Below are 23,082 nucleotides of genomic sequence, written 5' to 3'. Positions count from 1 at the left end.
CAAGTGTCTGACCTCCTCCCTATAGGCTGTCTCATCGTTGTCGGTGATCAGGCCTACCACTGTTGTGTCATCAGAAAACTTAATGATGGTGTTAGAGTCGTCCCTGGCCGTGCAGTCATGAGTGAACAGGGAGTACAGGAGGGGACTGAGCACGCACCCCTGAGGGGGCCCCGTGTTGAGGATTAGCGTGGCGGGTGTGTTGTTACCTACTTTTACCACCTGGAGGCGGCCCGTCAGGAAGTCCAGGATCCATTTGCAGACGGAGGTGTTTAGTCCCAGGGTCCTTAGCTTAGTGATGAGCTTTGAGGGCACTATGGTGTTGAACGCTGAGCTGTAGTCAATGAATAGCGTTCTCACATAGGTGTTCCTTTTGTCCAGGTGGGAAAGGGCAATGTGGAGTGCAATAGAGATTGCATCATCTAGAGATTGCATCATCATGTGTTGGTGCGGTATGCAAATTGGAGTGGGTCTAGTGTTTCTGGGATAATGGTGTTGATGTGAGCCATGACCAGCCTTTCAAAGCATTCACGGCTACAGATGTGAGTGCTTCGGGTCGGTAGTCATTTCGCCAGCTTACCTTAGTGTTCTTGGGCACAGGGACTATGGTGGTCTGCTTGAAACATGTTGGTATTACAGACTCGGACAGGGAGAAGTTGAACATGTCAGTGAAGACACATGTCAGTTGGTCAGCGCATGCTTGGAGTAAACATCCTGGTAATCTGTCTGGCCCAGGGGCCTTGTGAATGTTGACCTATTTAAAGGTCTTACTTACATTGGCTGCGGAGAGCGTGATCACACAGTCGTCCGGAACAGCTGATGCTCTCATGCATGTTTCAGTGTTACTTGCCTCGAAGCGAGCATTGAAGTAATTTAGCTTGTAGGGTAGGCTCGTGTCACTGGGCAGCTCTCGGCAGTTCTTCCCTTTGTAGTCTGTAATAGTGTGCATGCCCTGCCACATCCAACGAGCGTCGGAGCCGGTGTAGTACAATTCGATCTTAGGGCTAAATGTATTTATTTAAATTGACTGATTTCCTTATGTGAACTGTAACTGTAAAAATTATTGTGAAATTATTGCATGTTGAATTTATATTTCTGTTCAGTATAGTTTATCTTTGTATTTTTTAATAGTTATGTGTATTCATCTTGATTAACATTGATAAGGTCAACTTTTTACAAATATGCATCGATATAATATTTCTGTGTGCCGCTTGTTGTTATGCTATAAACATAACATGAACGAATGAAAATGAACATTCGTGTTATTTTATGGATAGTACTTTGTTTTGCCTTTTAAAAGTTTAAAAGTTGCCTTATTTAGTACATGATAAATCGAGATTGCAAGGCAGCAATCGATTAGTAGAGCCTTTTCATTTGGGCGTATTAGAATCCGAATACGTTTCACTCAGTCATGTCCAATCGGAAACCGGATGCATAAGGAAAGTCTAAAGTTTTGGGAAGCTTTTGCAGTCAGTATTGATTAGTATGACATATTACAAACAAAGGCTTACAGCAAATAATGTAATTATGTGAACATGCACATGGAAACGGGAAATTGAACTCAAATCGCCTGAAAAAGAGAGTAAGTTTATTCCTTGTATAATTGACTAGCCGTTAGCGGAGCAGTGCAACCAAACCATGTAGACATAACAGCTAAAGTAGCTATTTAAAAGTTGATTTGAAATGTTTCCAATAATTATCTCATAAAGAGCTTCAGATAATAATGTACGTTAACGACGTAAACGCATTTGTGTTTATTAGTTAGCAACGTTCTTTGTTTATGTTGTTTCTACCACTTAGCTAACGTGTTTCAACCGGATAATGACCTTATCTACGAAAGACTGGTTTATCAAAGATTTTCGCAAGATCTGTTTCATTCAGATGAATGTTACAACTACGAAAGAAAAAAAAATCTAAGAAATATCTTTGCCGAATTTTCTTTGTTGGAAAACAACATGCAGCCCAAGCTTCAATGTGGTTAATCATTAACCCAAAGGCTGGCTGTATGATATCGATTTCACACATGTCGAACTGCTAACACAAGACGAGTCCACTTAACTATTAGCTTAACTATAGTCCACTTAACTATAGCTATTAGTTTAGCCTAGTTCAGAGCCCTATGTTGACATCCACATATATGGCCCTCGGATAGAAAATCTGCTTTTGTACATTTGATTTTATTTCCATTGTTTGCTAAATTTCCCCCTCAACCCACAGTGTATATCAACCAAAGCAGCGGCAAGGTGTGAGAGTATTGGCAAACACCAGCTATGGAAACGAAGTTCAGCATCGATGACGCGTTTGTGCTGGAGGGAGAGGATGAAGGGGTGTCTGATGGAGACAAGGAAGGATGGAAGGGCAGAGAGAAAGACAGAGAGGGGGGAGAGATGACGTTCGGTACCCTCTCCTTTGCCAAACCCCAGACTCACTTGCCCTCCGCTGTGGCTGGCTCCCCCGACCACAGCAGCAGTCTGAAGTACCAGGTGATGCCCCATCATACACACACACATAGAAGTGATATCAGGGAGTGATGTTGTGTGGTGGTGACCGAACATTTTTCTCTTTCTCGCTGCTCGCACAGAATCTGGAAAATGAAGATGTCTTGGGCAGCAGTGGCAATTCCTCTTTCAATAACTTCTTCAAAATCAGGTTGGTCTTCATTGGCGTGTTGTGATTGCATCTGGCATTACTTAGATGAGAATGGCACCCTCAAATGTAAATGGGTGTTCCTTATTTTCTATGATATCAATAAAGATGTTCAACTTTCAATTTTTTCCCCCTCAGTGATCCTGCGACTCTGTCTTACTGCAGCTCCCAGTGGTCGTTCAGCACTTTGAGTTCTGTCACCCAGCTCTCTGCACACTGCTGCGGGTAATTGACCACGCACACAAACACACACACAGTCATTCACAAGAATGCATTACACTGAACCATGCCCACAATATTACATAAGATCAAGGATGTACTCACACACACTCCCAAACACCCACAATGACTGACGAAAACCCTGATGTTTTCCTCAGGTGGACGTCTCACCCTCTGGTGAAGAAGAACCGAAGAGTGGTCCTCTCCTCATTCCTTCTCCTCGTCACTGGAGTTGGTAAGTCACACCATCTCTGCTGAAAGAAAAAAACATCTCCCGTGATTCTCCTCCAACAGTGTTTTTCACCAATCCATTCCTGGGGGAACGCGCAAGTGGTAACAATTTTTGTACCAGCCCGGCACTAACACACTTGATTCAACTAACCGAAGGCTTGCTGATACATTGAATCCTGTGTATTACTAGGCTAGGGGGAAAAAATGTGCACACAGCCCAGGAATGGGTTGTGAAACACTGCAGTCTAACATTTACTTTGTGTACGGCGGTTTATATTTTATAGAAATGTCTTTTTTACCACCCATTGTCAGCCATTGTAATGTATTCATGGCACTGAACTTTGTCTCTGAATAATTCCTCTTGTGTTCTCATATCTATTCTTAGTTATCTTGAGATATTGCCTTTTCATTAAATGTCAATGGTTTCTTTCTCTCAGCTCTCATTTTCACTGGTGTCGTAATACAATTGAATCCGGATGCAGGTAAGAAAGAGATTCAGTGAATGTGGGGTGTGTTGTCACATATCAGTGAAGATGTCTGTATTCTTGGTTGTTGGTAGTCTTTTACTGTGGGCTTTGACATGGTATCTTTGATGTTGCCCACAGGTGTCTCAAGTGCCATTTTCTTCGTCCCTGGATTTCTTCTCTTCATTCCTGGGGGTATATAGTGCTCTTTACCTTGACTTGGTTGTATTGTCAATGTATTTCATGTTTCACACATCTTTCAGCCTTTTCTCCTGTCTTTTTAATCATAACGTCTGGACAGTGCATGTGGGTGGGAATGTGAACTTAAACAGTCCTGTAATGGTCTGTAGAAGTCCCTACTGTCACAGATTTATCACCATGTTGATACAAGTAATCTGCAGATTTAAATACACACAGGCATTATAAAAGCTTCACAGTTTACATGGGCATTACTATGGCTTCATATGTTTACTACAGAAATGATTAAAACAGTGTGGTAATTGTTTTCTCTACTTTTCTCTCAGTGTACCATGTGATTTACATCAGTTGTGCGGTTCGGGGAAGACGAGGCTTCAAGTTCTTCTACTTGCCCTATTTTGAAAAATGACCCATTGCACTACACCTTTTTTTTGTCCAATTTTGAGATTGTACTTTTTTCAATTATGTTTTTTCTTATTATGTAAAACCTTTTTACCCTGTCTTTATACTGACCACTACTACAAACTCAACCACTTCGTGCCTCGATAAGCTTCTTGCACATCCTGTATGGAAGAGACGGAGTCTGATTTGCCCTGCCGGTGTTTGTCACATCTCGTGAGTAAATAGTGACTGTGAAACTACAATAAACCTGTTTTTTGTATATTACTTTTAAAAGGTCTCCATGAGTCAGTGTTTGCTAGTAGCGCTGGTGTTGGAATAATGCAAACTGCATGGGAGAATATTTAGGACAGCTGTGATGCGGTCGGTGCCGAAAGTATTAGGTATTTCTCTCAGATGTGTTTGGTGGGGCCACATCCCCAAGATGTTAATGACTGGCATGATGAGTGTTTTCGCTTGTGTATAGATCATCACATCTGAGTGCAAGAGTGTCCTATATGCAGTGTTTTGGCTACTTTTGGAACAATAAGCATTTGAAAAGCATAATGTTGGTGGGTAGGGAAAACTTAACCACATCAATGTTAGAGAAGAGTGGAGAAAAATTATCAATGGACAATCACATTTTCATGATTGTGGACTTCAGGAAACAGCAGAGGGAGCACCCCCCATCCACATTGATGGGACAGCATTTATTTCCTCTGTGTACATATCACTGACAAATTGAAATGGTCCATCCACACAGACAGTGTGGTGAAGAAGGCGCAACAGCTTGTCACCTAAAACCTTTACAAACTTTTAGATGCACAAATGAGGGCATCCTGTCGGGCTGTATCACCGCCAGGTACGGCAACTGCACCGCCCACAAACACAGGGCGGTGCGGTCTGCACAACGCATCACTGAGGGTAAACTACCTGCCCTCTAGGACACCTATAGCATCCGATGTTACAGGAAGGACGAAAATATCAAGGACAACAACCACCCGAGCCACAGCCTGTTCACCCCGCTACCATCCAGAAGGCGAGATCAGTACAGGTGCATCAAAGCTGAGACCGAGAGACAAAAAAACAGCTTCTATCTCAAGGCCATCAGACTGTTAAACAGCCATCACTAGCGCAGTGAGGCTGCTGCCTCCATACAGACTTGTAATCACTGGCCACTTTAATAAATGGAACACTGGTCACTTTAATGCCACTTTAATAATGTTTACATGTCGTGCATTACTCGTCTCATGTATATACTGTATTCTATACTATCTATTGCATCTTAGCCTATGCCGCTCTGACATTGCTCATCCGTATATTTTTATTATCTTATTCCATTCCTCAGATATTTGTGGTGGGATTGTTAGATATTGCTGCACTGTCGGAACTAGAGGCACAAGCATTTCATTATACCTGCAATAACATATGCTTGCAAACCTTGTGCATGTGACCTATACAATTTGATTTAATTCAACTGGTAGAGGGTCCCAAGGCGTCAGCAGTGACGTCAATTGATGTGTCGATTTCTCGCGAGCTCTCCCGAAGACAGGCAGTCGGCTTGACACTCGGGGGGAAACAAGGATGGAGGAACTGGCTATCAAGCTACTCGCAGAAGGCATTCAGAAGAAAGTGGTCAGTCCAGGCAAAGGAGAGCTTTCAACGTTTCCTGATGGGACCAAGGTGAGTTATAAAATTGTGAATTTAATTCACGTTCAAAGGGTAATTTTGTATGTGTAGTGCTGGCTAAACGGATTAGCATTATTCGCTAGCTAGCTGCTAACGTTAGCATGGAGCGAAATTATCGAGGTTTGACATGTTCTGAGGTGATATATACTTTACCTTATTTTAGTTCAACTATAACTCGGTCTACCAGAATTTCTGTAAATAACAATTATCAGCCAACAAGTAATTATTGGAGGTTTTTTTGGTGGTACTTTAAGAGGGCGGTGCTTTTACAGGATGGACAAGTCTTCATTGATTTTTCGTCTCTCTTATTGGTCGGTGGGGATGTCCGTCAACTTGTAAACATTACTACTACGTTTTAATTGGATAGTCGGCAAGATCGACCGTATCGTTGGATAATCAGTGTGAATTTGTGCCTCTGCCTGTTGATAAAAAAATCTCGAATTTCGTTTGATATGGGGGTCTTTTAATTTGTGGAAGACATACATTTTAAAACTTTTACAAGCTCACGCTATCAGCATTTATTGTCCAACTTTTGTATATAATAATGTTCAGCCTGCTGGGAAGTGATTATGTAGAAACTACACCTTTTACTGTTACTAAATAGAACAAACTCTGTTTCATCAATACAATGTATGTCATGTACACTGAACAAAAATATAAACGCAACATGCAAAAATGTTAAAGATTTGACTGAGTTTCAGTTCATATAAGGAAATCCAGTCAATTTAAATAAATACATTTGGGACAAATGTATGAATCTCCAATGACTGGGAATACAGATATCCATATGTTGGTCACAGATGCCTTTAAAAAAAGTAAGGTTGTAGATCAGAAAAGCATTCCGTATCTGGTGTGATCACCATTTGCCTCATGCAGTGCGACACGCCACCTTCGCATAGTGTTGATCAGGCTTGATTGTAGAATATTGTCCCACTCCTCTTCAATGGCTGTGCGAAATTGCTGGATATTGGTGGGAACTGGAACACATTATCATACACGTTGATCCAGAGCATCCCAAACATGCTCAATGAGTGAAATGTCTTGAGTATGCAGGCCATGGAAGAACTGGGACATTTTCAGCTTCTATGAATAGTTTGCAGATCCTTGCGACATGGGGCATTATCATGCTGAAACATGAGGTGATGGCGGCAGATGAATGGCACAACAATGGGCATCTGTATCTTGTCACAGTATCTCTGTTTGTTCAAATTGCCATCGATAAAATGCAATTGTATTTGATGTCCGTAGCTTATGCCTGCCCCATACCATAACCCCACCACTGCCATGGCCCACTCTGTTCACAACGTTGGCATCAGCAAACCGCTCACCCACACAACATAAGACATGTTTTCTGCCATCTGCCCAGTACTGTTGAAACCGGGATTCATCCGTGAAGAGCACACTTCTCAAGCATACCAGTGGTCATCTAAGGTAAGCATTTTTCCACTGAAGTCTGTTACGAAGCCTAACTGCAGTCCGGTCAAGACCTTGTGCATATGGAACATTTCTGTGATCTTTTTATTTCAGCTCATGAAACATGGGACCAACACTTTACATGTTGCGTTTATATTTTTGTTCAGTGTATTACATGATTTATTCACTTGTGTAATACCAGTTCTCCATTCCCCCCAATTTTCCAACAGGTGATATTCCACTACCGCTCCAGCCTGTGTGATGGCACGGTGCTGGATGACTCCAGGACCATGGGGGGCCGGAGCAAGCCCATGGAACTCATCTTGGGAAAGAAGTTCAAGCTGGCCGTGTGGGAGCGAGTCATTGCCACCATGAGGGAGGAAGAAGTGGCAGATTTCACATGTGACGTCAAGGTGGGTCGCCCAACTTAACATGGTTGATGTGGATGGATTAGAGACCGTTACTTTTGTGCACACACCCACAGACATACAATTGGTGGCAAAAACATAGATTGTTATGGAATTTGACAGGGTTTGTCAATACGTTTTGTTAGTTTCCCTTCAGAGAATTGTATTAATTGTACTTTGAAATCCAACAGTCCCTCAATTTGTCCCAGTGAATAATGTAACCATCCTCTTTCCTTCTCTCCCTACAGCACACAGCCCTGTACCCGCTGGTGTCCCAGTCCCTGAGGAACATCAGTGCAGGGAAGGACCCCCTGGAGGGCCAGAGACACTGCTGTGGCATCGCTCAAATCCACTCACACCACTCCCTGGGCCACTGTGACCTGGACCAGCTCCAGGCCAACCCTCATCCCCTGGTCTTCACCCTGGAGCTCATGGAGGTGAGTGGGGGGCTTATTTATTCCCCATTAGGGGTTCAAGCACCCTGTGCGGAGTCTGGCTCCTCAAGTTTTCCATCCAGGGAATTTTTCTTGCTACTGCTTATTTCTTAGTGCCCCAAGCACTCATGGTGCTTTGCCCTAAATAAAATCGACATCTGTCTCGCCCTAGATGTTTATATGAACTCTGAGTTTCTACCACGACATCAAGAGGAGGGTGGCACCCTTCCTTTCAAAGTATGTCCTCAAGAGTTTTTCCCTTTGCCACTGCTTGCTCTTTGGGGGTCTAGGCCTGGTTACAGTAAAAGCACTTTGTGACAACTGGTTCTATTAAAAGCACTACATCAAAATGTTTTCTAACCCTTTTATCACCCAAGCAGCACTCACGCCACTGTCATTTCACTGCATAAATTCATTTTGATTGAATAATATGATTGACGCCTCTCCTAGGTTTTGACGCCCGGCTCGTTCAGACTGGACATCTGGGCGATGACGGACGAGGAGAAGCTAGAGGTGGTGCCTCAGATCCACGTGGAAGGTAACGCCCTGTACAAGAAGGGCGACGTGAAGGAGGCGGCCGAGAAGTACCACAATGCCATCGCCTGTCTAAAGAATCTGCAGATGAAGGTAAAGATTTATGACTTCAAACCTAGTCCTGGGGACTTGCTTTTTTTTAGCATTTAATAGGGTAACATTTAGAGCACTTGCGGACAAATACTTTTCATTTAGTTAACTAGCCATTCTGCGCGTCAAATGAGATCTATGCATTCCCTGTCTATAGAACGTCTTAACCCTACTAAATAAGTGGCTAGTCTTCTAACTCCTCCCCATCCTTGGCCCCTCCTCTAATCAGGAGCGTCCGGGCGAAGAGGGCTGGATCAAGCTGGACCTCATGATCACGCCCCTGATGCTGAACTACTGCCAGTGTCAGCTGGTCCAGGGTCAGTACTACGAGGTGCTGGACCACTGCTCCTCCATCATCTCCAAATACGAGGGTGATTTACAAACTTCTGAATACATTCAGGTGTAGCCCTGCCCTAGGATCAAGTGAATATGCTGAATTCACATAATAGGCTATGCTCTGAAAGCAAATGTGTAATTTGTCATTACTTAAGACAATCCCTTTAAAAAATAAACATTTTACTTTTGCTGTTTTGTCTACAGCAGGCCTGTTGCAAGTGAATGACAAGTCCTTTTGAATTTTTATTGCTTACTACCAGCTGCTCACACCAGCCTCTTTCCCATTGACACACTCTTACCTCTCACCCCCGCAGACAACATGAAGGCCTACTTCAAGCGGGCCAAGGCCCACGCGGCAGTGTGGAACGAGACAGAGGCGCGGGCGGATTTTGCCAAGGTGGTGGAGCTGGACCTGTCGCTGGGGCTCTCGGTGGCTAAGGAGCTGAGGGCCATGGAGGAGAGGATCCGTTCCAAGGAGAAGGAGGAGAAGGGCCGCTACAAGAGTCTGTTCAGCTACGACAGCAACGTCCTGGCCACCGCTACCACGGTGAGTAGCCGAGTACCTTTTAGAAGTTTCTTCAAATCTGGGCCCATATTAAACAGCATCTTAGAGTAGCAGTGCTTATCTAGGATCAGGCCCCCCCCACCCCTAAAATAAAAAAGGCCAAATTAATCTATATCAGCACTCATACATGAATGCTATGAGTGTTTTCCCCAAATCTAGGATCAAATTACCTGGTGTGAAGAAAATGTTTACTTTATTTTACTATTGAAATTAATGATCATGTGTCTTTACACTAATTGTCTTTTTAAATTGGCAGTATTACCCCTTAGTGTTAAATTACTAATTAGGTAATGTTCTTTTTGAATGTCTAAAACTGTTATGCACTCCTTTTAGGGCTGAATTAAGAAGACCATTATTCTTGTTATAAAGAAGAGGAAGAACAGTTGTGGACACATTGACACGTTTAGTTTTATCCACACACCAAAGCCATATTCACTTTCCCCATGAAACATCACTTTCGCGGTGCACATGGCACATTCTCTTTCTAGATTCACTTATCTTTTATAGAACGACATTACACACCCACACACATCTACCCTCAACAGACCTTCAAAGTTCAGCTTTCCCCTACCGCAAACGCTACGCAAACCAGCCAGTTACATCACACACTGCAAAAGTACAGGAATACGCAGGAGATCCTCCACTTCTGGCAGTATGACTGGGACATCGACTTCGGAGACAATCACCAGATATATATTTATGGACACTAGAGCAGTCTCCACCATTTCCCTCTTGTTCACCCCTTATTTAACCCTATTAATGTTCAATATGACTATTCAAGTTAATTACTCTTATCTTCACTTGTATCTATGTTATTATTACTGTATTACATTTAATTTGCCTTTGTGGTCCTGTATATTTTAAGCTAGAACATTTGTAACGGACACTCTTGCTCTCAACTCAAACACCACCCCACTTGCCTTTTGGTCAGTCAAACAGAGCTAATGATTTGCCAAGTCATTGGCTTCAGTGAGTGTAGTTTTGGATAGTGACCATCATTTTGGGCCCTAGCTCCTTCCCGGTCTGTGTTCAACAAACTGAAAGGACTGGATAGGGGAAGGCAATATGGTGAAGGCTCCACTTTAGTCTATTGGAGGCCTGGAAGGAGTAGTCACTGAAGGGCTGGAGATGGTAATGGATCTGGGGCGATGACTCACTGGCAAGCATCAAGTAAAAGGTCAAGATAGCCTTTTTGTTTTGTAGAGTTCATTTTCATAGGTTTGCACATCAAATGACTGACATCATCATACCAGCATTTAGCTCATTTGTCCCTTGTATTTTGTGAATTTTATCTAAAGGGTCACCATGACTTGACTCAAGTGTCAGTTGTATGAAATGGGTGTTATCTGGCCTGGTTAAAAAGCAGAGTAAACACTACACTCAACATTGATTTCATTGGTAAGCAGTGTTCAACCTGGCTACTTATTATGCTTTCTATAAAATGTCTACAACGGGACAGCGAATGCTTTTTGCTGCCATGTTATGACTGAGAAGCCAAATAAAGAGGTAACTCTTACTGGTGTGTTTTCGTAATGATACCCAATGTTTGCTTATGAGCACACTCACCCACACTTACTTAGGCCTCATTGTGCAAAGCGTTCACCAAATCTCCACACAGTGGTTATAGAAAGTCCACACTCCCTTTTAAAATGATCACCTTTTGTTGCCTTATAGCCTGGAATGTAAATGCATTAAAAACAATTATTGGTCTTTGCATTCTACCCCACAACTTCCAAGTGAAAAAAAGTATGTTTTTTTTTTCTAACCTGAAATAGCTTGGTTGGATAGCAATCCTAAATTAGCTCCAGTGTAACCAATCACCTTAAGACACACCAAGTTAATTGGCCTCCACCTGTGTTAAATTGTAGTGATTCACAGGATTTCAGGATACATTTAGCAGTTCCTGTAGGTTACCTCTGCTGGGTAGTGAATTGCAAACGCTCAACCATGACCTTTCAAAAGAACCCCGGGCCAGATCAGAGGATGAGTATAAAAAGATTTCAAAGGCCTAGAATATCCCTTGGAGCACAGTCAAGACGAAGTGAAAGGTGTATAGCACCACCTAGACTGCCCTCCAATCTGGATGACTGAGCAGGGGCTACCAAGAGTCTGATGGCAACTTTGAAAGAGCAGCAGACTTACGGCCAAGACTGGTCAGTGTACTTGTGATCTACTCAAGCCTTCCACAAATATGTGATGTAGGGTGGCAAGGAAGACAAACATGAATCGGTTTAAGTATGCAAAAAACAGGAGATTCTGTAGCAAAAGGTTTTGTGGTCTGATTAAACAAATTTTACTTTTTGGCTGAAATGCCAAGTGTTACATTTTGCGCAGCATCATGTTATGGGGATATTTCTCATCGCCAGGGACTTATCAGGATAAAATAGAAAATGAAGGGAAACTATGTACAGAAAAGTCCTTGAGGAAAACCAGCTGAAACTGGGACGGAAGTTCACCTTTCAGCATGACAACGACCTGAAGCCCATAGCCAAAGCTACTGTGGAGTGGCTAAGGAATAACAAGGTAAAGTCCTCATCAACTGGCCCAGTCAGAGCCCCGACCTAAATCCAATCTAAAATTTGTGGCATAACTTGAAGATTTCTGTCCATGAACTTGAACAGTTGTTAAGAATGGTCAAACATTGTCAAATTTAGGTGTGCAAAGTTGGTAGAGACCTATACCAACAGACTCACAGCTTTAACTGCTGCCAAATATGCTTCACCAAGTATTAACTTGGGTGGAGACTTATTTTTCTTCACACAAAAATGTTCCTTAAATGTGGAGTATGTTGTGTAGATAAGTGGAAGAAAATCCTTATTTAAATGAAAAACTGAGGCACTGACAACCAAATGTAAAAAGTTCAAGGGTGTGTAGACTTTCTATAGGCACTACATCACAGAAGGCTACTGAGGGGAGGACAGCTGATAAATGGCTGGAACAGAAAAAACTAAATGAAAATCAAATGCATGGAAATCATGTTTGATACTATCCCAGACATTACCTCCCCCAATTAAGGTGCCACCAACCTGTGCACTAGATACAAATGAAAAACACTCGCTTTTTTAATTGGAAAACTTTTCTAACTTTTAATTTCATTCAATTCAAGTACAGAACTGCAAAAATTGGGTTTACAAAATTGCCATACTAACAAAACTGATTTCAGGTGTGTAGGGAGGAGGTAATAGTTAATTGGGTGGAGGATGAGGGGCAAGGAAAGCTTGACTGTATGTGGCAGATAGAGGGTGCCATGACAGCAGAAAATGTGTGTAGGGTGGAAGCATGTGGAACAGAGAACAGGGTATTTTCAAGATGCTGTTAAGCCTTGTTCACATCAAATACATTTTTTTTTGCATATCTGATTCAAATGTTATTTTTCCTGCAGTCTGAACAGCCAAAAAACACATGGAATAGGATGACTTCAAACCACCGTGGTGTGGCAAGAATGTGGTAACTAACTAGCTTGTTGTTTACAAATTAGTGAATGTGCTAGAAGGATAAACAGCTACCTCGTTAGTTGACTGCTGTGGCTAGCCAAACAATACTTGTTTTGAAAATTGGATTGCCTTATCCTTTGGCGGCTTTAAAAGTGTGATTTTTTTCACTATGATTTTGAACATTCAAAGCAAACTGGGGAACATCCATTGCAGGCATTGTCACCTTAGCTTGCCACATAACTTCTGAGTGATAGGAAGAAGGAACGCACACATTCGTCATTACTATGACAAGTAGCATAGCCATGTCAACAAATGACTGCCGTCTGAACACACACAAATCCAAATTTGGTCACTTGCCGTTTGGACAGTGAATGAATCCAAAACGGATTTGAAAAACAAAGCTGATTTGAGCATTAAGGCCTGCAGTGCGAACAAGGCTTAAGTGTTGCTTACTGTAAAACCATGTGGAATTAAACCTTTGGATGTAGAGTGGTGTCAGTATAGCAGCTAAGAGAGAAAGTCAAGAGTATCAACCTCATTTCATTGTGGCATAGTTTTCAAAAATCTATCAAATATTTTACAGCACTATCACCTCGCCCCCACTGAACAGGACAACCAAAATGAGAAAATATTTACCAGCCCCTCGTGATGCCTATGAAACGGAAATAAGCTACAGAATGTTCTGAGAGCCAACTGTCCTACAACTGCAAAATGCGTTACACATTCTGAACACACCCCCATAGGCGGTGTGAGAAACTATATGGGAAAAAAGGTTACAGGTTCAGTGGAGCAATAGAGACAAAAAGTCAGGATAACAAAGACGGGACACATAGATGAGGCCTATACAAAGACAAGGGATGGAGGGATTCTGCAAAGGGTTATGTGCGAGCGCTCCTCTCTGTCTCCGCCAGACACTCCCTGACCAGCGCCCTCGCGTGAATGATACCTAGAAGACAGATGAACAACATCACAAGTTGGGATTTAGAACTTTTACTGCATGTGTGGAGAAAAATACAGTCTCCTCATTGAACCTTAATGTGAATTGAAATCCATGTATTTCCAAGTAAACTCATATGGAGTAAGTAGGCCTATGGGATGGGATCCTTGGGACTCGAACTCTGTCACCCCATCGAAGTTGAAATGTGTTAAGGTTAGGGTAGGGACATCCCAAGGATCCCAGATAACCATGTGAGTCGTGAGTCAAATGGCCGTGGTGTGAGAATAATGGGTGAAATGTTTGTTAGGTTCATTGAAAAGTATTTACGGCAGTAATTATTCATGAGTGAAACATTTTCCTTGGGATTACTAGCCTTGGAATAGGGATTTCGGGACTGACCGTCTCACATACTGAAGATTTAGGACTACGTTTAATCACCAAGTACTAGTTTTGTGTGTCCTGCATTTGGGCAATTCCACAGTAATGTAATTATGACGAGACTCTGATTTTTCACTTTAAAAATGTATGCCAAACAAAGACCACTGATTTCAAAGTTTAACAATTTTGGTATCCTTTTTAAAGTGAAATCGGAGTAATCAAATTGCCCATTTCTCATTTTGTGCATAGCATAATATTATTTGAACTGAGCCTAATTTAGGCATCTTTGGATTTAAAAAGGACAATGTCTGATTTGACTGGCTATTTTGCTAATTGAACTTGGTGGATTTAAACTTTTTGATGATTGATTGACTGGATGACTGAGCTCGGTGATGGTTTTATTGAATGCCCGAAAGCCTTAACATACACAGTTTGGCTTTTATTATGATCTATTTTTGCTGCTGCCATGCAATGTTGATCATTGCTTTCATCCACTGCCTTATGTTCATTTCTTGTTGCTGTGTTTATGCATATAATATTCAAGTGCTTACTGTCTGCTTGCTGGGTATGTGCAGCGTGGTTCAGGAAAAGGAAAGTAAGCTCTATGGAGCACTGATAAACACCCTGTCAATACAACCACAACCTTTGCTCCAAGCTTTGTGGATATTTGTGGCGTTTAGCTGATCGGGCTGCAGTACCTCTCTTTAGCCTCTCCATGGCGCTCTTGCTCCCGGCGTAGGTGGGGCGGATCTCGCGACTCATCTCCTCGATAACTGACAGCAGCTCGCTGTAGGTTGAGCCCTGAGACACTTTCACTGGCTGCGTGTGTGTGTGTGTGAGAGAGGGGGGATACGAGACAAAGGTCATATGCTGGAAGACAGCAAAAACAACTAGAAATCCCAATTGATCCTGAGCAAGATACAGTCCCTTTATATCGTACAGAAGAGTAGAGATACAGGGGGATAATTGCCATGACGAAGTGACAGTTATGCAAATAAACACTCGCCAACAAATCTATTTTAATTCAATCGACCAGTAATGATCTGCTTTGTATTTGTTGTTAGTGATACCTGGACCCTATTGATTAGAGTCACAGCCGTGTATATCCCCCCCCAAGCAGATACCTTGTCAGCCCTGAAAGAACTTCACTGGACTCTATGTAAACTGGAAACCATACATCCCGAGGCTGCATTTATTGGAGCTGGGGATTTTAACAAAGCTAACCTGAGAACGAGACTTTCTAAATTCTATCAGCATATCGAATGCGCGACACGGGCTGCTAGCATTCTGGATCATTGCTACTAACTTTACGCGAGCATCCGATGTCACAGGCCAAAAAGATCATCGACAACAACCACCTGAGCTACTGCCTGTTCACACTGCTATCATCCAGAACGCAATGTCAGTACAGGTGCATCAAAGCTGGGACTGAGAGAAAAACAGGGCCAAATAAAAAAGGCCATCAGACTGTTAAACAGCTATCAATAACATATGAGTCTGTATGTTGTCAGCAGCCTCTCTCTCTGGCCACTTTAGTAAATGGACTCAATAAAAGGTATCACTAGTCACTTTAAATAACACCACTTTAATGTTTACATATCATATATTACTCATCTCATATGTATATACTGCTCTATACCATCTACTGCATCTTGCCTATGCCGCACGGCCATCGCTCATCCATATATTTATATGAACATATCCTTATTCATCCCTTACATTTGTGTGTATAAGGTTGTTGTGAATTTATTAGATATTACTACATTGTCAGAACTAGAAGCACAAGCATTTCACTACACTCGCATTAGTTTGATAAAATACCCTGAATAACATAACATATTTAACATGACTCTAAAGTATCATAGGCATTAGTTAAAGCAGTTAGAGATGAGCGTCAGGCTGTTCTGTCCTACCTGAACGAAGCCCATCGACGGCGGGCCAAAATCACTGAACGCTGGTCTGAAGTTGGAGGGGAGTGAGGGGGAGGGCACACTGGAGCCTAGGCAGAGGAAAGACAGAATTCAGACGCACTGAAGCGCCCTATGACTAGTTATCATCTTTAAAATGAAAGGCAGGGGCATAAATGCTGCGTGGCATCGGTGGCGCATTCTTTCTGGGGCGGCAGGTTAGAGCGTTGGACTAGTAACCAAAAGGTTGCAAGATCGAATTCCCGAGCTGACAAGGTAAAATTCTGTCGTTCTGCCCCTGATCAAGGCAGTTAACCCACTGTTCCTAGGCCGTCATTGAAAATTAGATTTTGTTCTTACCTGACTTACCTAGTTAAATAAAGGTAAAATTAAATGAAAATAAATCATTCTCAGGTGAGAGGGATTGTTACATTATGGTTGGTAGTATATGACACTCAGGTTGGTTGCTGATGTGTAGTGTGTTCCCTGGGCAGGTCACAGGAATAGGGCCGCTAGTCTTATCTATTGAATGGAATCCACTGCACTGTGGTAGGGTTGAGTTCAGTAAGATGGGTGAAAACCAAACCAACAATGGGTAGTGTAGAGGGTGCATCTATAGAAATAGAAATTCAATTTCTATACATCCTTGATAGCAATAATAGTGGATACTAAAGAACCAATTGACAGTTGGCAGAAACCTGGCGGGGTGTGGTTGGAGCCGGACGGAGCAGGGGCGATGGGTTTGTAGCTCATCGCACTGTCACTACGGACCTCCCCGTACGACGGCGCACCGCTTCCGTCCGTCCCGTCGACCCTGTGCTTATACAGCTTTACTGGTGGGCTGGGCCCCTGAGAGCTAGGAAGAGAAAGTAATGGTGTTATGTTCATCATGTATGACATTCAACAACAACACGTTCAGTCTAGCCTGGTCCAGAATACATTGTGTGCTATGCAAGTCATGTTGAATGTTCTGTATGGCCAATTGGGTTTGGCATGACAATGATTTGAGGTGTTGTTTAACTCGTACAGATTTGGACCAGGCTGTCATGATGTTGTCAGTGGATCACTGACGTTTGCAAACATATGGCTTAACGACCCAGACCTTAGGTTACCTAGCTAGCTAGTAATCGAACAAGCCCAGCTGGTTTCAAACATGTGTCACAACCGTGCCTGTTCTCCACATCGGCTTAGCGGGCAACTTTGCACATTACGTCAGTACCTCATCGGGTCGTAGCCTATCGTTAAACGACTGTACTAACGTTTGCTAGGTAGCTAAGCTAACGTTAGCGAACTGTTTACCGAACCAAAGGTCGACGAGATGACATCTCGCTTCAGACAAAGTCCAATTAACAGAAACAAAGCTAGTTAGCGGGTGACCTAACTTGTAATTGCAACGACTTCGGTGATCACTGCGCATTTCATAGCTAGTTAATCTCTACTTAGCAAGAACGCTAGCTGTTTGCTGACTGGTTTGCATTCGGTGTGAAACAGGCTTGCTAGCTAACGTTATCTAGCTAGGTTAATAGCTATAACGTTAGATTGCAGCAAGTAGTTACATAATGCATTTGCGTTCCATGGGTTTAAGTATCTCAGTAGCCATTAAAAACATGTAATAGAAAACAGTCAAGGGAATGCTTTCGAAATGTACCTTTCTAGGGGAAGATTTTCAACCAGGTCGAAAAAGCAGCTTCCTTTCTCCTGCTGAAAAGGGGCGTGGTTATCGATGCAACGTTGACTGAATATTCATAAAGTGATGCGTTATCATTGGCTAAAAACAAATCAATGGCAGGTGAGCAGAAATGTCTATTTATAAGAGCCTTCCCTTCTATTTATTTGAGGGTTCTGCACTGGTGTGTCTTTTTTAATAATCTCTTTGGTATTCAGAGTTTGAATGTAAGGAGAAAAAAAACATTATTTGATGGGGCACACCTCACTGATTTATTTTCCCTGTGGTTACATGACGTGTGGACATGTCGATCATCATGTCAACATGTAGGTCATCTAAGGTTACTGCCTGAACCGAAACATCAATCACACAATAAACCAAATGTTTTTTATATTATGCCACATCAAGGCCCTTCTTCCCCAGATTTGCCAAATAAATGTAATATAACTATGTGTCTGTGTGTGTGCGAGAATGATCTGAGAGAGTGATACGAGGTCTTGTCAGTTTAGTAAAAAATGTATAGTGTTTTCAGGCTGCCACTGTCCAAGGCCACACAAGCTGATTTGCTAAATGGTTGACTTGGAAGTGGACACACTGCATCATTAACCTTGGACAAGAGATAGAAGAGAACAATAAACAGTGGCAAAGTTGTATTTTTGGTTGGAACCAGTGGCGGATTTAGGTATGGGCGACATGGGCAGCCGCCCAGGGCGGCATCTTGACAGGGGCAGCACGGGGCGCCCACACAACATTTTTTGGAATGGTGACATTTGCGCGATTGGTTTTCTATCGATCATTTGCACATCACGTCAAGGATATAATGTCACCGTGTTGGACTGTGGGTCAATTAACCTTGTCAGAGTGGGCGTCCTGATTCTAGTTTGTGAGCTTGGCAGGCTACTGCCTGGGAAGGTCTCCCACTCAGAAGTACGAGATGGGGAGGGGGCGGGGGTAGGTTGACCTCAGGTCTCCCCACTGGAAGCCCGAGGTAGGGGGAGCGGGGGAATCTATCAAATAGCGTACCTCTAACTTTGTACAGTACTAATGAAATTTTAAAAATCAGTCACACAAAGAAATGCTACCAAATAAAACACAATTCATTCATAATACTGTGAATATATAGTTTCACAGACATATTGTTGCATTTTTTTCTGGTTTGTGTGAAATCGTTAAGAATAAAATAAAACCAGTCAATCCACCAAGGGGAATTGGTTTAGTCTTGACTCTTGGTTGACAGTGTTGGGGGATGGGTAATGTATTGATGCTCGAGTGCCAAATCAACACAAATGGATAAGAAAAGGTCTAAGCCATCAGGTGCCCAGTTTAGGAAAAAGAGGAAAGAAGAAGAGGAGAAACATGCAAAAGATAAAAGCTATGCAGCTACGTCATCTCTTTATGAGTATAATATTATGCATGTAATGAAATAGGCTAGTATAACACTTATGTTTGTTAGCCTATGTTGCTACGTTGCTTGCTATGCTATTACACATAGGGCGACAATATTCCGTTTTCTGTCCAACTAGCTTACATAACATTGGATATAATTTCACACAGTTTTATCACGATAATGTGTGTAGCCTGCAGCAAAACGATTACAACCTAACTAGCACATTATTGATTTGGTTAACGTTCATTGAGCTGACACCATAAAGGTTTTCTGTGATTGTATTGACTAGGTCCTGAGCTCAGTAAGGGGAATTTCCAATGCTGTAGGCTAACTTAAAATATGTCTATATTATGCTGATATTTTGTATCTTTTGTGATATATTGAGTCTTTTGAGCTGTCTTTTGCCTAGAATTAGCCAAGGAGGTTGTATGGTTCATTTGGTTCCTATTCTGAAAGTTTGATAAATTGTGCATAATGACGTGTATTTAATTGTGCAACAAATGTATTTAGGGTGTCAGACTGTATTTCAATGCAAATTCAGGGGCACTTTTGAAATATTTTGGAGCACCCTCTGGCACTGGCCAGGATGAGGAGCCATCTACCTCCTCAGCCACACAGACCTCTTCAGGATTCTTCACGTGTGTGTGTGTGTGTGTGTGTGTGTGTGTGTGTGTGTGTGTGTGTGTGTGTGTGTGTGTGTGTGTGTGTGTGTGTGTGTGTGTGTGTGTGTGTGTGTGTGTGTGTGTGTGTGTGCGTGCATCCTTGTGTAACATAAACAAAATACATAATTTCCCATTTGCAAAGTTTTAAGTTTCCATTCTGTAGATAACAATGATGATTTTATTATTACTGGGTATGTGTGTGGGATGTTCCACAACTAGAAATGCTGTGAATAACGTCAACTAATGCCCACATGCTCTCCATTAGAAATACCTGTTGCAGCATCCCCCACCAAATCCTGCTGCTGAGCAAGAACCACTGTCTACAGACCCTACTGACTGGCCTTTAGTTCTGACTGATGTAATCTAACTACATGAATTCGGACACAACTGGTTTGCAGAGGACCAAGTGAGGTACCACCTAACTTTGTTTTCCCAAGGAATGAGAGTGATGGAAGAAGTTGCCACCACCAGTATTTCAGGAAGACCTTGGTGAGTGGTTGGTGTATTCTGAAAGAAATAACAGCCTCTTCTGCTTCTGCTGCAAAATCTTTTCTAAGAAGAAATTTAGCAAATCAGGACTGACAGACTGGTAACATGAAAGTTCTTTGCTGACTTGACATGGAAAGAACTGGCAATGAGGGGAAACAATTGATAAGCATGAGATAGCACTTATAGAGGCTGAGAGGATAATGTCATGTATTGTCATATTATGTCTTGTTCCTGTTCTTTCTCTTCACTCCGTTTCCCTCTGCTGGTCGTATTAGGTTACCTTCTCTTCCTCTCCTTCCCCCAGCTGTTCCTCATCTTCTCTAACTACCTCGTTCACCCTTTTCCCACCTGTTCCCTTTTTCCCTCTGATTAGGTCTCTATTTCTCTCTCTGTTCCTGCTTCTTTCTTTGTCAGATTCTCGTTTGAGTTTCTCATGCCAGAACCAAACTATCGTCTCGTTTGCTTCACCCTTGTCCCATCCTGTCGGAATCTGCCTGTTCTTCTGATGCTACGTGTGATCAGGTACCTCTGTCCGCTACGACCCGCGCCTACCCAGAGAGACCAGCAGTCTGTCGCCGCAACCCAGCTATTCTCCTCTGCTGCTAAGAAGGGGACTCTTTTGTAAATATCAGAAGGACTTTCTGTTTCATTTGTCGCCCTCTCTGAGGGTTGTCTATTTTGCCATTTTCTACATCTGAAGAGGATCTATGTCTTCCCTGTGTTTTTACATTAAAGGACTCTGTTTTTGTTAAACCGCTTTTGGGTCCTCACTCAAGTGCACAACAGATAAGATGGAAAGAGGTGTTGACACGTCTGACTGCTATTGTGCAGTCTCTGGCAATTAGAAATCTGGCACTAAGGGGACAAACAGAAACACTGTATTCTACGTCAAATGGAAATGTTCTCAGAGGTTGAACTGATGGCCCGATTTGATCCAGTCATGAAAGAGAACCTTAAACGTGTCCAAAAAGGGACCTGGAGTCACACCACCAGCTACCTCGGCCACCAAATACAGAATGAACTCATTGATTTGTTGAGCAGCCAGGTCATTTCAATAATGGTGAGTGACATCAAGCTGGCAATATTCTTCTCTATCATTCTAGATTGCACCTCAGATGTCAGCCACACTGAACACTGAAGGAGGAGCCCCACATAAAGGAACATTTGATGGGGTTTCTGGAGGCAGAGGAGTCCACGGGCCAACATTTGGCATCCCTGATTCTCAAAAGATTAGAGGAGCTAAAAATTCCCTTTGAGGACTGCAGAGGAAATTCTTATGATAATGGGGCCAACATGAGAGGCTAAAACAAAGGTGTCCAAGCCAGACTCCTGGAAATGAATCCAGGAGCTCTATTTGTGCCATGTGGGGCTCACACATTGAACCTGGTTGTGGCTGATGCTGCTAAAAGTTCTGTCGATGCCACAGGTTACTTTGGCATCTTACACAAACTTTACACCTTGTTCTCAGCCTCCACACAGCCATGGGCCATCCTGAAAAAAACATGTGGACATCACTTTGAAGTTGTGGACCGATACAAGTTGGGAGAGTAAAGTTAAGAGTGTCGAGCCACTGCGGTATCAGGGAGCAGCGGTGAGAGAGGCACTGATTGAGGTGAGGGATTAAACCAAAGACCCTGTGATAAAGATTGAGGCCCAGTCCTTGTCAGAGGAGATGGGATCATACCGATTCAGCATCTGTACAGTGGTGTGGTATGACATCTTGAGCCAGATCCAACATGTGAGCAAGCTGATGCAGTCTCCAAGCTGAAGGGGGGTTTCGCCCAGGGAGCCATACAAGCTAGAACCGCCACCGGTTGGAACATTACAGAGTTGATGGCTTTCCAGGTCGTCTTTAATTGGTCACGCTGCACATATGATCAGATCTCACAAAGCATGGATAAGTGTTAATCTCCAGAATCACATCAATGTGATATAGCAATCTTCTGAGATGTGTAGTGTCAACCTGGAAAGTCACCTTTTGCCAACCAGTAACCCATGTAGCTGCAAGAAAGGAGAAAGTGAAAGCACAATGAAATGTATAGGGAGGGAGTGGCCAAGAAAAATGACTTTCGTGCTGACTAACTATTCTATTTGCATTCTCACCTTACGGTAGAACTGAAATGGAAGTGATGTATGTTAGAGGGTCATGAATCTATTCTATAGGATCCTCGAAGGATCCCTAAAGTGAGAATACATTTGATGTTTACGACCGTTTGAAATTGAATGAGAGACACCATGGACTCAGGTACAAATGCATGTTCTATCACTTCTCCAGTAAAAGATTAGTTCAAATTGAAATGAAAGGTTATCAGTTACCTCTTAATTGAAAAAAAGTTCTGCTTCTTCTATTCCCCCGGTTCTCGACCTAGGTAAAGACAGATTCAGGTTGGATATTCAACGGATATTTGCCTGTAGTTTTCCTTTCGTCCACCAACAGCAGTTAGGGACCGTCAACATAGGGACAAATCACATTTTCTGAATTTCAATAGCTCTTTAACCATTATTCCTAAAACTTTCAAAACTGGTTCTAGCTAACCTGATGGTATAGACACACATTGCACAAACTTTTCTTTTGTCGGTTTACGTCTCACACTATTTTAATTATTTATTTAAATTTGGGA

General features: G+C 42.6%; 3 protein-coding genes across 5 annotated transcripts; 2 read left to right on the top strand and 1 right to left on the bottom strand.

The window, feature by feature from the left end:
- The first annotated feature begins 1,391 nt into the window (after nucleotides 1-1,391).
- Nucleotides 1,392-4,430, top strand: LOC112234437 (transmembrane protein 134-like). The gene is made up of 8 exons (XM_024402562.2): nucleotides 1,392-1,579; nucleotides 2,215-2,480; nucleotides 2,579-2,646; nucleotides 2,782-2,868; nucleotides 3,021-3,097; nucleotides 3,531-3,575; nucleotides 3,699-3,752; nucleotides 4,082-4,430. The coding sequence occupies exons 2-8, from the start codon at nucleotides 2,268-2,270 to the stop codon at nucleotides 4,162-4,164; spliced, it is 627 nt and encodes a 208-aa protein (XP_024258330.1). The 5' UTR covers nucleotides 1,392-1,579; nucleotides 2,215-2,267; the 3' UTR covers nucleotides 4,165-4,430.
- Nucleotides 4,431-5,654: 1,224 nt separating this feature from the next.
- On the top strand, nucleotides 5,655-11,117 carry LOC112261405 (AH receptor-interacting protein). 3 transcript variants are annotated; one of them, XM_024436704.2, is made up of 8 exons: nucleotides 5,685-5,816; nucleotides 7,189-7,253; nucleotides 7,466-7,648; nucleotides 7,891-8,079; nucleotides 8,527-8,703; nucleotides 8,930-9,071; nucleotides 9,351-9,583; nucleotides 9,935-11,117. In XM_024436704.2, the coding sequence occupies exons 3-8, from the start codon at nucleotides 7,526-7,528 to the stop codon at nucleotides 9,938-9,940; spliced, it is 870 nt and encodes a 289-aa protein (XP_024292472.1). In that variant the 5' UTR covers nucleotides 5,685-5,816; nucleotides 7,189-7,253; nucleotides 7,466-7,525; the 3' UTR covers nucleotides 9,941-11,117. The 3 variants fall into 3 exon arrangements, with proteins under 3 accessions (XP_024292471.1, XP_024292470.1, XP_024292472.1); XM_024436703.1 differs by lacking the exon at nucleotides 7,189-7,253 and having other exon boundaries at nucleotides 5,655-5,816; nucleotides 8,930-9,017; XM_024436702.2 differs by lacking the exon at nucleotides 7,189-7,253 and having other exon boundaries at nucleotides 5,658-5,816.
- Nucleotides 11,118-12,659: 1,542 nt separating this feature from the next.
- LOC112234439 (cyclin-dependent kinase 2-associated protein 2) lies at nucleotides 12,660-18,013 on the bottom strand. The gene is made up of 5 exons (XM_024402566.1): nucleotides 17,906-18,013; nucleotides 16,956-17,113; nucleotides 16,264-16,349; nucleotides 15,049-15,169; nucleotides 12,660-13,981 (listed from the first exon to the last, which is right to left on the bottom strand). Exons 2-5 carry the CDS (start codon nucleotides 17,008-17,010, stop codon nucleotides 13,914-13,916), a joined length of 330 nt encoding a protein of 109 aa, XP_024258334.1. The 5' UTR covers nucleotides 17,011-17,113; nucleotides 17,906-18,013; the 3' UTR covers nucleotides 12,660-13,913.
- Nucleotides 18,014-23,082: the final 5,069 nt, after the last annotated feature.

Source organism: Oncorhynchus tshawytscha, linkage group LG11, assembly GCF_018296145.1.
Source record: "Oncorhynchus tshawytscha isolate Ot180627B linkage group LG11, Otsh_v2.0, whole genome shotgun sequence".
Lineage (NCBI taxonomy): Eukaryota > Metazoa > Chordata > Actinopteri > Salmoniformes > Salmonidae > Oncorhynchus > Oncorhynchus tshawytscha.
The sequence above is the reverse complement of the archived record's forward strand: the minus strand, read 5'-3'. Positions and strand labels throughout refer to the sequence as shown.